Genomic DNA, 13,234 nt, shown 5'->3' with positions numbered 1-13,234 from the left:
AGGCCACCCCACATGCGTCGGGGTTTAGAGCTGAGGTAGTTGGACTCCAGCTTGTCTCTTTTTCCATCAAGCATACCCCTCCACCCCTGCTTTTACCTGACTCAGAGGTTCTGTCCTGCCGGTAGATGGAAAAACCGGCTGGAGTGACGGCCGAGTCAGGCACCATAGGATCCAGCCAGGTCTCGGTAAAGGCTAGCACACAACAGTTTGCAATGTCCCGCTGGAAGTTAGTCCGTGCGTGTAGCTCGTCCATTTTATTGTCCAGGGATTGAACATTCGCGAGTAGAATGCTTGGCAGCGGGGGATTGCAGTATCTCGTCCGAGATCTGCACAGGATACCGGCTCGCTTGCCCCTCTTCTTTCTCCTCCGTCGGCGTATTGGTAAACATACCGGTGGTAGGACAGAGGAGCCACAGCAAGCACTCCGGTAAATTGAGAAAAACTCTGTGTTAAGCGACGAACGAATTTCCAAAAGTGCCAGTCGATCATACTGTATGAGCGACAGTGTAGTGTGTACAAAAAACAAACAATAAGAACAGAAATAAACAAAAAGCTGCGTAGTGCATGGGGAGCCATTGTCAGTGTGACCTTCCTCTACGGCGCACCAATCCCATTTACAGGTGAAGTGTGTGTTTGTGTGCCAGAGGTTACAGGTGAGGTGTGTGTGTGTATGTGTGTGTGTTTACCCAGAGTTACAAGTCAAGTGTGTGTCCTCCTCTCTCTGCAGCACGAGCACCTTCGGCCCGGTCGTCTACCTGGGGCGGCAGAATCAGGAGGGCAGCAACTCCAACGAGGTTTCCAGGACCGTCTCTCGGATCATCAGGCATCCCAATTACAACAGCCGCACCAGCGATAATGACATCGCCCTCCTCCAACTCTCCTCCTCCGTCACCTTCACTAACTTCATCCGCCCCATCTGCCTGGCAGCAGCCAACAGCACCTTCAATCGGGGCACCAACAGCTGGTTGACAGGCTGGGGCAGAATCAGATCAGGAGGTGAGCACACACACACACGCACGCACACACACACACACACACGCGCACACAGACACGCACGCACACGCACACCCACTCTCACACGCACACGCACGCACACACACACACATGCACACACACGCACGCACACACACACGCACACGCACACATACGCATGCACGCACACACACACGCACACACGTACACACACACACACACACACACACACTCACACACACACACACATTCTTGCACACACACTCACAGACACACACACACATACGTACACACGCACACACACTCTCACACTCTAACACACACACGCACACACTCTGAAACTTAATCTGATTGTCTCCTGTCTCTCCTAGTGCCCCTTCCCTCCCCACAGACCCTTCAGGAAGTGGATGTGCCGGTGACGGGGAACAGGAACTGTTTCTGCAAGTACAACCCGAGAGGCGTCACCATCACCGACAACATGATCTGTGCTGGGAGGGACGAGGGGGGCCCCTGTCAGGTGATCATGTGACTATTTACCTCTGTCAGGTGATCATGTGACTATATACCCCTGTCAGGTGATCATGTGACTATTTACTCCTGTCAGGTGATCATGTGACTATTTACCTCTGTCAGGTGATCATGTGACTATATACCCCTGTCAGGTGATCATGTGACTATTTACTCCTGTCAGGTGATCATGTGACTATTTACCTCTGTCAGGTGATCATGTGACTATTTACCCCTGTTAGGTGTAAGTGTTTCCCTGTGTCATGTGATCATGTAAGGGTTTACCTGTGTCAGGTGATCATGTGTTTACCTGTGTCAGGTGATCATGTGTTTATTTTTTTTATTTTATTTAACCTTTATTTAACCAGGGGAAAACCCATTGAGATAAATAATCTATTTTTCAAGGGAGACCTTGCCAAGACAGGCAGCAGCATACATACAAACATAGTTACAGACAGAAACACAAAAGAAGACAACATTTAGGAGTAAGTGTCGTAGCCAGGTACATTAAAAACATTTACATCTTAAAGAATCTGTCTCAAATTTTTTCATTTTGAGTTAAAAGCATTAAGCGAGATAAAATAATTTAGTTTCAAGACCTTTTGCAAGATATTCCATGCCGAGGGAGCAGAATACACTTTCCTATTTCCGTACGGGCATTTGGGACAGTTAGCATAAAACAGTCCTGCGAACGCAAAGAGTATTTGCCAGCACTTTTCTGCTTGATTAGGACACATAGGTAGTATGGGAGCAGACCAAGAATTGCCTTATATATAAAGGAGTACCAGTGACAGAGCCTACGAGTGGCCAGAACAGGACTGAATGTCCATCACGTTTACGTGTAGTTCGAGTGTTTGTATCAACAAAGTCACCTGTGACCTGGGTGACGTATGCCCCTTGCCCCGGTACTAAAGGCACGTTCACCCAGGACTTGACCCTTATTTTTTTCTCGCGTCAGGTGAGTAGTTTTTCCACAGGTGAGTGTACATGCTAATCGTTGGGAGTCTTGAAACCGAGAAAAAAGGTGAGTTTTGCCTCTTCAAATTTTTTGCCGTGTGTAGTATTCACGCTCGGGTAATGGTTTAAGAGGCATTGGGGCTATCAGTACGGGTGTTTCTCGCCTTACAAACCGATAGTTAAACCCACTTAGCGAGTTGGAAGTTCCTCGCATAATTTGTTTTGTACCGTTGTGAGATGCAAGCGGTGTTCTCGCCATAAAGCATGTCGATTGCGGTTAACACTGATTGGTGACTGATGGCCTACAGGTGTTTCTCGCCTTACAACCGATAGTTAAAACCATGATGAGTTTTCCTCTACTATTTTGTGCCGTTTGTGTGTTCACGCTCGGATGCGGCAGTAATGGTTTAAGAAGCATTGGGCGGTCAGTGCAGGCGTCTCGCCTTACAACTGATAAATTAAACCCACTTGTTGGAGCGAGTGGAAGTCCCTCGCATAGTTTGGTTGTTATTATGAAGATGCAAGCGGCGTTCTCGCCATAAGCATTCAATTAAGTAAACAAACAGGATTTTACTCCTGTCGACTTTGTGTTAACGCTAGAAGCAGGCTACGTTTACCTACTGTTTGGATAACTGTTAATTGGTAACTGTTAACGAGGGTGTCCACTCTTAAACAGGACGCGATAAGCAGGCTACGTTTACCTACTGATTGGTGACTGACGGGCTACACCCGCAATTTCAGTTCTAAAGCATGTCATTTTGGTAATCGTTAACAAGTGTGTCCGCTCTTTCTAAACGGAAGCCTACCTTACGTAACGTAAGAGGAATCATTGCCGTGATCAGGTTTAATTCGCTTGGTTAATATTGAGGCTTGGTCCATAATAAACCGCCTAGTTTGAGCGGGTGATTGTCTCCACCCCGCAAATTTCAGTTGTTCAGCATTTATTATTTGATTTCAGGTGACTGTAGAGGAGTGTGTTCGCTCTTAAACAGTAACCTATCTTATATAACAGGGCCTAGTGTTATTTCGCTAAGGCTGCTGGTAAAATACCACTCCTAAAATATATATATATGTATCTTGCAACATGTTCATAACATGCACTGTTGCCGGGCCCCTCTGGAGCCAGAGGCGGCCACGATAAGAGTCCCTCATGCCTAGGTGTTGAGCACCTCAGGCAAGGACTTACTGAACTGGCATGCATGAACTGCAGCTGCATGAGTCTAGCTGTGCGTTTGGAGGCTGGCCCAGCCAGAACCGCCCGGCACGGAGACGCGGCGCATGTCTCCTAAGCAATGCAAACGCCGGAGGCCTGATTCCCGGGAAGCCTCGGGTAAGGGCAAATGCAGGAAAATTGATCCGCTTGCCCAGAAGGTAGACACTTCCTGTCATTCCAGGACAGATGTTTGGTCCTGCCGCACAGCAAGCTCTGGAGTGCAGCCTACAGGTTACACAGGCCAGACAACAGTTTGCCAGTCTGAGCCGTGAGGCTCCCGGCAGACAGAGGCTCTCTATGGTTCCAACGTCGACCACCGAGGTTCCATGGGAAACGCACTATCGAGCCATTAGACAGGCTGGCACAAAATAGTGGATTCTACTCCACTTATTTTATCATCCCAAAGAAGGGCGGCGGCCTTCGGCCTATACTAGACTTGAGACGGTTAAACGCGCATCTCAAGATGTTAATATTCCACATGCTGCTTTACAACCATCGACCTAAAGGATGCATACTTTCACGTCCCTATCACACCTCGGCAAACAGTTCCTTCGTTTTGCTTTCGAGGGCAGGGCTTACCAGTTCTGTGTGCTCCCATTCGGGATCTCGCTGGCACCAAGGGTCTTCACCAGAGGTGTGGCAGCGGCACTGTCCCCCACTGCAGGCCAGGGGGAGGTGCATTTTCCCCTATCTGGACGACTGGCTGAGCCATTCCCAGTCAAGGGGAGAGTCCCTCAGAGAATCAGCATTGCTGATCTCCTATGCTACCAGGTTAGGGCTAAAAATAAACCAGGAAGAGAGCTCCCGGTTGCCCAGTCAGCAGATCGTCTTTATTGGCATCCAGCTAGATTCACGGCTGATGGTTGCAACCCCCTCTCAACAACGGGTCAACAACACCCTCGAGCTCATCAGTCATTTCTGGAGAGGCAGGGCTCTGGCCCTCAAATCATATCTGAGACTGCTGGGGATGCTCACAGCGGCCTCATCGGTGGTCCCTTTGGGCCTTCTGTCATTTGCGGCCTCTTCAAATTCGGCTGAACGATCTTGGCTTGCACCCCACTTGTCACAGGCACAAGCTGGTCAGAGTCACTTCCAGTTGCCTTGCAAAGCTACGCCCGTGGAGGGGAGAGACATATCTCACCCAGGGGGTCCCCTTGGGGTCCATACCTTCTTGCAGAGAAGTGGTGGCCACCGATGCTTCTCTGGCAGGGTGGGGAGCTGTATGGCAATGCAGGACTGTCAGAGGTCTCTGGAGTCCTTGGCAATAGGAACAACACAAATGTATTGGAGCTGCAGGCTGTTCTGCTGGCGCTCAAACATTTTCTTCCAGTGCTGGTAGGAAAGCATGTCCTGGTAAGAACAGCCAACACTGGTCTACCAGGTAAACCACCAGGGGAGGTCCAGACAATCCTCGAGGCTGACCCAACAGCTGTGGTTGTTGGCGTATCCTCACTTTCTGAGCCTGAGGGCAATGCATTTGCCAGGCATTCAAAACACGGCCGAGGATTGCTATCCCGGCAGCACCCACCTCCTGGGGAATGGAGGCTGCATCCACAAGTGGTGGAAGCGACCTGGCAGAGATATGGCAAGGCAGGGGTGGATCTTTTTGCCACAGTCAACAACGTACTGTCCCCTCTGGTTTTCTCAGGGGGAATCTATAAGCTCCTTGGGCCAGGATGCACTGGCCCATGTGTGGCAAAATCAGCTGCTGTACGCCTTCCCCCCACTACCACTGATCCTGCCCACTCTGGGAAGGATCCTCAGAGGGAACCATAAGGAGTTACTAATAGCCCCCAAGTGTGGTTCCCAATCTTGTACAGATTACTAGACAGGGAGCCGGGGTGCCTCCCTGTGAGGCTGGATCACCTCACAGCTGGAGGGTCGAATCTGGCTCCCGAACCCAGCTCGTCTGCAGCTTGGGGTCTGGCCTCTGAAGGGCCAGAGCTATTGTTGGGGTCATGTGACCCAGCGGTTGTACGGACCATCCACAGCTCCCGGGCACCCTCCGCCAATGTGCTGTACGCTAACAGGTGGAAGTTTTTTTGTGAGTGTTGCCAAGCACAGAAGCAGGACCCGACACGGTGTCCTGTACCGGTGATACTCCGCTTCAGCGAAGCCCAGTGCCCTCTTGGGACTTGCCTATAGTCCTAAAGGCACTCAGTCAGTCCCCATTTGAACCTCTAGAGAGGGTGGAATTGAAATGGCTGTCTACGAAGACCGCTTTTCTCTTGGCCAGGGCATCGGCTAAACGAAAGCCAAGCCAAGAATGCCTATATTGGAACCCTGGAGGCACAGGGGTAACTTTGTGGCCGAATCCGGCCTTTCTTCCAAAGACATTTTCATCATCCTACACAAACCAGCCCCTCAGTCTGGCTATTTTTGAGCCCCCAGCACAGGAGGATGAGCAGGGACAGAGCATACCTGTTGTGCCTAGTGAGAGCACCAAGGGCTTATATTGATATGACTGTGGAATTCCGCCAGTCTAATTCACTGTTTCTCTGTCATTCAGGACAAAGGAGAGGGCACAGCTTATCCAAACAACGTCTATCACGTTGGATTGTGGACACTATTATTTGTGCCTATAGGAGCAGTAGCCTCCCGGTCCCTCAGGTCCGAGGTCACTTAACTAGGAGTGTATGTACATCGTGGGCGGCCCTAAGAGGTGTCCCCCTTTCAGATATCTGTACAGCTGCATCATGGGCATCAACCTGCACATTTGCAAGTTTTTATAGGGTTAACGTGGTCCCTCATAACCCAGTGGCAGCAGCTGTTCTTCCTACTTCCTTACAGCGGGAGTAAGGTAAGATTTCCTCGTGACTTTGTTGGTATTAGTCATCCAGTGCTGAAAGCACCGCCTCTGGCGGTCATTATAAATGAAGTAGAACGCTAGGTTACGTATGTAACCGTGGTTCTATGAATTTCGGATGACCGCCAGAGCTTGGCAGTCACTCGGAATATTCGCGAGAAGATTGCCAAGGGTCAAGTCCTGGGTGAACGTGCCTTTAGTACCGGGGCAAGGGGCATACGTCACCCAGGTCACAGGTGACTTTGTTGATACAAACACTCGAACTACACGTAAACGTGATGGACATCCAGTGCTGAAAGCACCACCTCTGGCGGTCATCCGAAATTCATAGAACCACGGGTACATACGTAACCTAGCGGTTTAGCCTCAGCTTTTTCACCAGGTACAGAACATGTGGCTTAAAAGTGAGGGAGTCATCAATCAAAATACCCAGGTATTTATAAGAGTTTACAATCTCTATATCACTTCCCTCAAGAGTGACAACAGAAGGGATATTCTTAGGCCTGTTCCTAGTGTTGGTAAACAACATACATTTAGTTTTTTCTGCATTTAGGACGAGTTTCAGCTGAAGTAAGGTATTTTGGAAAACAATAAAAGCATTCTGCAAGTATTCAGTGGCCTTTGCAAGAGTTGACGCACAGCAGTATATAACAGTGTCATCAGCATAAAAATGAAAATTGGCATCTGACACGTTTTGACCCAGATTATTAATATAAATAGTGAATAAAAGTGGACCTAATACAGAACCCTGTGGAACACCCTTGTAGATAGAAGCAATATCAGAACATAAACCATCATGTTTAATGCACTGAGACCTATTACTAAGGTAGTTTGAGAACCAAGCGACTGCTTGCTCCGAGAGTCCTGAGTTCAGAAGTCTTAAGTTTTAGAAGTTTTAAAACATCATGATCAACTGTGTCGAACGCTTTGGACGGATCAATAAAGAGTGATACACAATGTTGTTTCTTGTCCAGTGCAACAGAAATGTCATTTACCACCTTCAGTGCAGCTGTGATGGTACTATGTTTTTTCCTAAAACTTGATTGATATGTTGACAAAATGTCACAAGAGTTTCAAGGGTTTTAGCAAGTACCGATAAATTAGATATTGGCCTATAGTTGTTTAAAATAGCTGAATCACCCCCTTTTAATAAAGGGAGAACAAAAGCAGATTTCCATATCCTAGGAATTTCCTTATTCTCAACTGTAAGGTTAAAAAGATAAGCAAGAGGCCCTGCTACAAAATCAGCTGCCAATTGCAAAAAGTAAGGATCAATAAAGTCAGGTCCTGACAGCACACCTCCCACTTGAGCTCCTGGTGCCAGAACCCAAGGAGGTCACGTCACTCTTCTCTGGAGCGTGCCACTTGCTCCTTACAAAGAGATTCGGGCCTGCCAATTGACACCACTTCTTCCAGAACTTATTCACCTCCGACTGGATCACTCTCAGCCTTTTGTAGGGGTAACCCTCAAACTGGAAGTCTCCTGGGTCTCCTCTCAAGCTCGCCCCAGCAGGAGAGAGTTTGGAGTGAAATCCTTCTGCGGACATGTCACTGACAATGTCAGTATGAATGGCTCTGGATGCCATGCAACTGAACACGATACCCCACACCTTCAGCCTCACTCTCTTCTTCACCTCATCTTTCACTTCATATGACCCCTCTTCTTTTGAGGGTGATGCCTCCCACTTTGATTTCTTTGGAGTCTGGTTTTTAAGGCCTAGCCAGCTATCAGCAGCCCGTCTTACCCAAGCAACGACATTCACCAGCCTGGACAAGCAGCTAAATCTATTGACCTCCAAAAGATTTTTGAAGGCTGAGTTTGAAAGTGCTACTCTCAGCACAACTTCACCCTGTCTCATTTCTGGATCAGTTCCCGATGCATCAGGGCAGACAATCAGGTGGGTTGGGTCAGTATCATTTTTTTCAACAGAGTCTTCAGCTTTGGTGTGGTCCTGGGTGGTGACCCCTCGGCATCTCTTCACTTGACCTCTTGTCATTACTGCTGAAAAGGCCTTCCTCTGCAGCTTACTGATGCTGTCCCTGGCGTCAGTTACCACTTCCTTAGCTGACTGACTTGGCAGGACAAATGTTTTGTGCGTCTCAGAGGGTGTCCTCGTTGTGGTGTCTGCTACTCCCCTTTCCTGCCTCCCACATTGCGTAGACTGGACCCATGGCTTCAGAGAAAATCCACCTGCTTGCAGAATTTCCTCAATCTCCTTGGTCACTTCGCTCAGTCTGTTTGCATTATTGTGGGATGTTAGGACATCATCTGTGTAGCTGTCTTCCTCCAGTATCCTTTGCGCCTCCTTGCACTCAAGGACGTCACGGTGAGTTGCAGCTGTATGCCTAGCTTCACCGATGGTGTCTTGCATGTGAACTGTCTTGGTCATGAAGGGGACCTCAGCAGGGATCTCCTCATATTTGATGGCAGCTGTTCTCATAGAACGAGCAAAGTGTGTCTTTGACTCATGTGCCGTCATGTTTACTTGCTCAAACAGATCAGGGTGCGCTCCGCCCACTGTCTTTCCAAGAGGGCTCTCCCACAAGACGAGATCTCCAACAACTTTCACCCTTTGTGGGGCAAGTCTCCCTTCTCTGTGACTTATGAGCAACTCAATCTGCTCAGGTCTCCTCAGCTCCTCAGGTTCAACTTCTGGGAAGAATCTCGTCAGCTCTTCAGGCTTGACAGCTCGGTGAACTTTGGCGATCTCCTTCAGCCCATAACAGATTAGTTCATGGGCCCTCTCAGTTCCCTTGGAGGTTTTGATTCGAACTCTGAGGAGGTATCTTCTTGTGGCTACTTTGGTAGCCATTCCACCCACTCCATGCACAATTAGTGTGATCTTCTCACTCCTAAGATTCAATCTTTTGGCTGCTTTATGAGTAATGTAGTTGGTGTCTGAAGCCAGATCCACCAGGGCTCCGATTTTTTGACCTGCATTAGCGGTCACTTCCATTAACATCATAATGACGGGAAGTTCTCTCAATCCACTTTCTTTGAGGAGGCTCACCTGGTTCTTAGCTGGACAGCTGACGTTCGACGAATTATTGGTGAAGGCCTTCCTGCACCTCTCAGCTAACTCGGGGGTAAGTTCACCCAAGAATCTCTTCTGTTCCTCAGTTAAGTTCTTTTTGTCTCTGTCATCTGTTTGAGGTTTCTCAAGTTCACGCCTCTTGCTGTTCCCTCTTGGACAGAGAAAGAAGTGGTGATCTGAGGAGCCTCTCTTTTTGCAGTCTACATTCCTGCACAGGTAAGTGTCTCTGCAGCCATCATCATACTCATGACACCCTAAGCACTCCCTGCATGCACCAATCCTTTCCACAGCAGCTTCCTTTTCTGATAACTTCAGAGCCCTGAACTTTTTGCAGAAGAAAATCCTGTCCTTATGTTTCTCATCCCCACAGATAATGCATCCATCCTCAGCATCTTCACCCTTTGTGGCTTGAGTTGAGGCATATTTTTTGTTAAATGTCCTTTCTGCTTTGTCTGAACTCTCTGGCTTGTCTGTGATTTGTAGGTGCTCTAGCCTCTCGAAGATCTCCTCTTGCTTCTTCAGAAAAGCTAATAGCATGTCAAAGTGCTTATCTTCAGTGACATCATTGCTGGGATCCACCATGAACATCAGCCAGTCCTTCTTCAAACCCTCAGGAAGCTTGCTCTCTAAAGACCTCACCACCAGTGGGTTTTTGATGGCGCCGGTACTTCCTAGGTCTGTGAGGTCAGCGAGAGCTTTTCCAATGGTCTGAATAAGGTCTACTACTTTTCTCGGCTGATTTCCTCTGACTGGCTGAATCTTCTCGAGCTCATCAACAATTTCTAGAGCAATGGCACATTTGTTACCATACCTATTTGCCAGCACTCTGAAGACATCATCAGCTGTGCTGTAAGTCGACAAGCGGAGATCTTTCACAATCTTTTCTTCCACACTATCAAGAAGCTGAATCTTTTTTACCTCTGGCGAACCGGTTGGCTCTCCCTGCTTCTGAAGGCTTTCCCAGTCTGTCCTCCAGCGGTGGAAGTCTCTTTTGCAGCCGCTAAACGTGGGCAGTTTGGTTGGTTTAATTCTCACTACTGGTATTGTCGGTCCAGTGTGTTCTTGTTTCACGCCAGTGCCTTGCTTCTCCACAGATATTCTCCGGGCTCTGGCAAATTCACCTTTTCTCATGTCTAGCTCATTGTAAGCTACTCTCAGCTCCCTGCTTCGCTTTCGAAAGTCTCTTTCCTCTGCTGCAGGAATCCATGACTCCCAGGCTGCGAATGCGTCAGATGTTTCTTTAATCAACTTTCCCACTACATTATGTTGGATTTCAAATCCTTCACAGTTACTGCTTTCCACAGGTAGTCCATATGTATGCCTACAGGCTTTTTCTGCTTCTTCAAAAGCAGCCTCTAGCATCTCTGATCCATATCTGCTCCACAGGTTGGTTTGAACAATCTGCTTTACGTCATTGAACTTTTGCTCACATTCACTGCCGTATTTACTTAGGTCTGCATCTTGCTCCAGACTTAGCACATCATCTTTACCATCTTCTTTGGCTGCTAGCTCTGCTTCTAACCCAGTCCTGTAGTCATCGTTGGCCTCAATAACTTTCCTTGAATCGGCAGAGAGCTTTGCAAATTCTTGTCTGAGTTCTAACTCAGTTAAATAGCCTGCTTTCCGACTGAGATAGTTAGCTTGCTTGGTTAAGGAGGTCTTTGCAACCATCCTGTATTTCTTAAGCTGATCCAGTGTTTTGCCGAGAGCTTCGGCTGCCATCTTGAATGTGATTTCTCTTTAACTTCCAACTTATTTATTTAGGTTAACTGATTGGGTTCCCAATGCCTCTTGAATAGCCTTGCTGTCTAGCAACTCTCCTCTGCATCCACACTCTGGACTCACTGAAGCCAATAATCTTCTAGTCTTGATGCAGCTCTTTGGTTATCAATCAGCTTTGGTTTTCAACTGTCAAGTTATCAGGGGTTTTTTAACTTCTGCCCAAACTTGAAAAAGGCCTTGGCCATCAACAGGGTTAAAATGGTAACGACTCAGACGGTTTCTTCATTCTTCTTTGTTTTATTTGAGTTCAAATACTTCTTTAATGCAACACGTCTTATCAGGTTGAAAACCTTTACAAGAAACAAAACATAAAATACAGCACTCCATCAAATACACAAACAACAGTGCATGTAAACTACCACAAAACTCAAACACTAAAGCACACTTTTGCAATAGATTACCAGATAACATCAAACATTGTCTTACCAGTAGCATCCCTGGTAGTGGCCAGCAGGTTAAGTCCCCCATTAGCAGTCACCATATGCTTTCCAAACACTCACACTACCTGTGCTTAAGTGACTTGACTTCCTGTATTTCCTGTCATGAGGACCACTTCCTGCTTCACAATAAAAGTTGTATTTTCAAAACAAAAGTCCCTTCCCGGTTACAATCTGACAGCACACTAGGATCTAATGTTTTTAGGGCTTTATGAACTTCCTTAACAGAGAATGGTACGAAGTTAAAGGACTGACCAGTATACACTGGAATGTCAGTACAGGGTTTCACAGACGCAGAACAAGCAGAGTCAAACAGAGAGCCAGAAGATATAAAATACTTGTTAAAACAATTAAGTATCTCCAATTTGTCATAGACAGCAACCGAATCTTTCATAACACAGGTCGGTACAGCTTGAGAGTTCTTGCTCACAGAAATAGATTTTATGGTTTTCCAAAATCTCCTAGGGTCATTAAGATTTTCAGTAGTGACAGACAAATAATATTCTGATTTGGCTTTTTTGATAAAAGAGGAACATTTGTTTCTTAGTTGTTTAAAAACCAGCTAATCAGCGGTAGAACCTGTTGTCCTTGCCTTAGCCCAAGCCAAGTTACGCTCGTGAATAGTATCTGCTAGCTCAGAGGAAAACCACGGGTTATCACGCCCTTTTACTCTGTATCTCTTGAAAGGGCCATGTGTATTTACGATTTGCATAAAACCATCATTAAAGAAAGTCCAGGCTGTCTCCACATCGGGGATTAGCTCTATTCTACTCCAATTGAAATGAAACAAATCATGATAAAACCCCTGTTCGTTAAAATGTTTGAGATTCCTCTTACAAATGACGCGTGGTTTTAATTTCGGGACCTTAGTGTTCCTGATAGCAGCAACAACACAATGGTCACTTAGGTCATTGCAAAAGACGCCAACAGCTGAGAATTTATGAGGAACATTTGTCAGAATCAAATCAATTATTGTGTCAGGTGATCATGTGTTTACCTGTGTCAGGTGATCATGTGTTTACTTGTGTCAGGTGATCATGTGACTATTTCTGAGATTATGGGATGGTAACACCAGTCTGTTCTCACCCGTCTCTCAGGGCGATTCTGGCAGTCCGGTGGTGAGTAAGCAGGGTACCCAGTGGGTCCAGTCTGGCATTGTGAGCTTCGGTATCGGCTGCGCCCTGGCCCAGTTTCCAGGAGTGAATGCACGCGTCTCTCAGTACCAGAGCTGGATCAACACCCAGATCACCAGCGACCAGCCGGGCTTCGTCACCTTCACCTCCACCGGGACAGACGCAGACCTGAGTGCCACCTGCACCGGCCTGCCTGCTGTCACCACCACCACCACCCCCACCACCACCACTCCCGCCACCACACCTCTACGTAAGTCACACCACCACACAACCACAACACCACCATAGCACCAGTCCCCACCACATAAGTCAGTCAGTGGGTAATGGAGTCAGTGTGTGTGTCTTACCTGTGTGTGTGTGTGTGTGTGTAGGGATGGGAATCGAGAACCGGT

The 13,234-nt window shown here is 47.6% G+C and overlaps 1 protein-coding gene across 1 annotated transcript in view; it reads left to right on the top strand.

Moving 5' to 3' along the window:
- LOC122129949 (transmembrane protease serine 9-like) overlaps positions 1–13,234 on the top strand; it is a 39,957-nt gene that overhangs the window by 11,898 nt on the left and 14,825 nt on the right. Inside the window, exons 6-8 of the mRNA XM_042704685.1 lie at positions 728–996; positions 1,344–1,489; positions 12,807–13,092. Of these exons, the coding sequence (XP_042560619.1) occupies positions 728–996; positions 1,344–1,489; positions 12,807–13,092 (701 nt within the window). The remainder of the gene's footprint in view (positions 1–727; positions 997–1,343; positions 1,490–12,806; positions 13,093–13,234) is intronic.

The sequence above is a fragment of the Clupea harengus genome, unplaced genomic scaffold (genome assembly GCF_900700415.2).
Source record: "Clupea harengus unplaced genomic scaffold, Ch_v2.0.2, whole genome shotgun sequence".
Taxonomy (NCBI): Eukaryota; Metazoa; Chordata; class Actinopteri; order Clupeiformes; family Clupeidae; genus Clupea; species Clupea harengus.
This window is presented reverse-complemented; position numbering and strand designations above follow the sequence as displayed.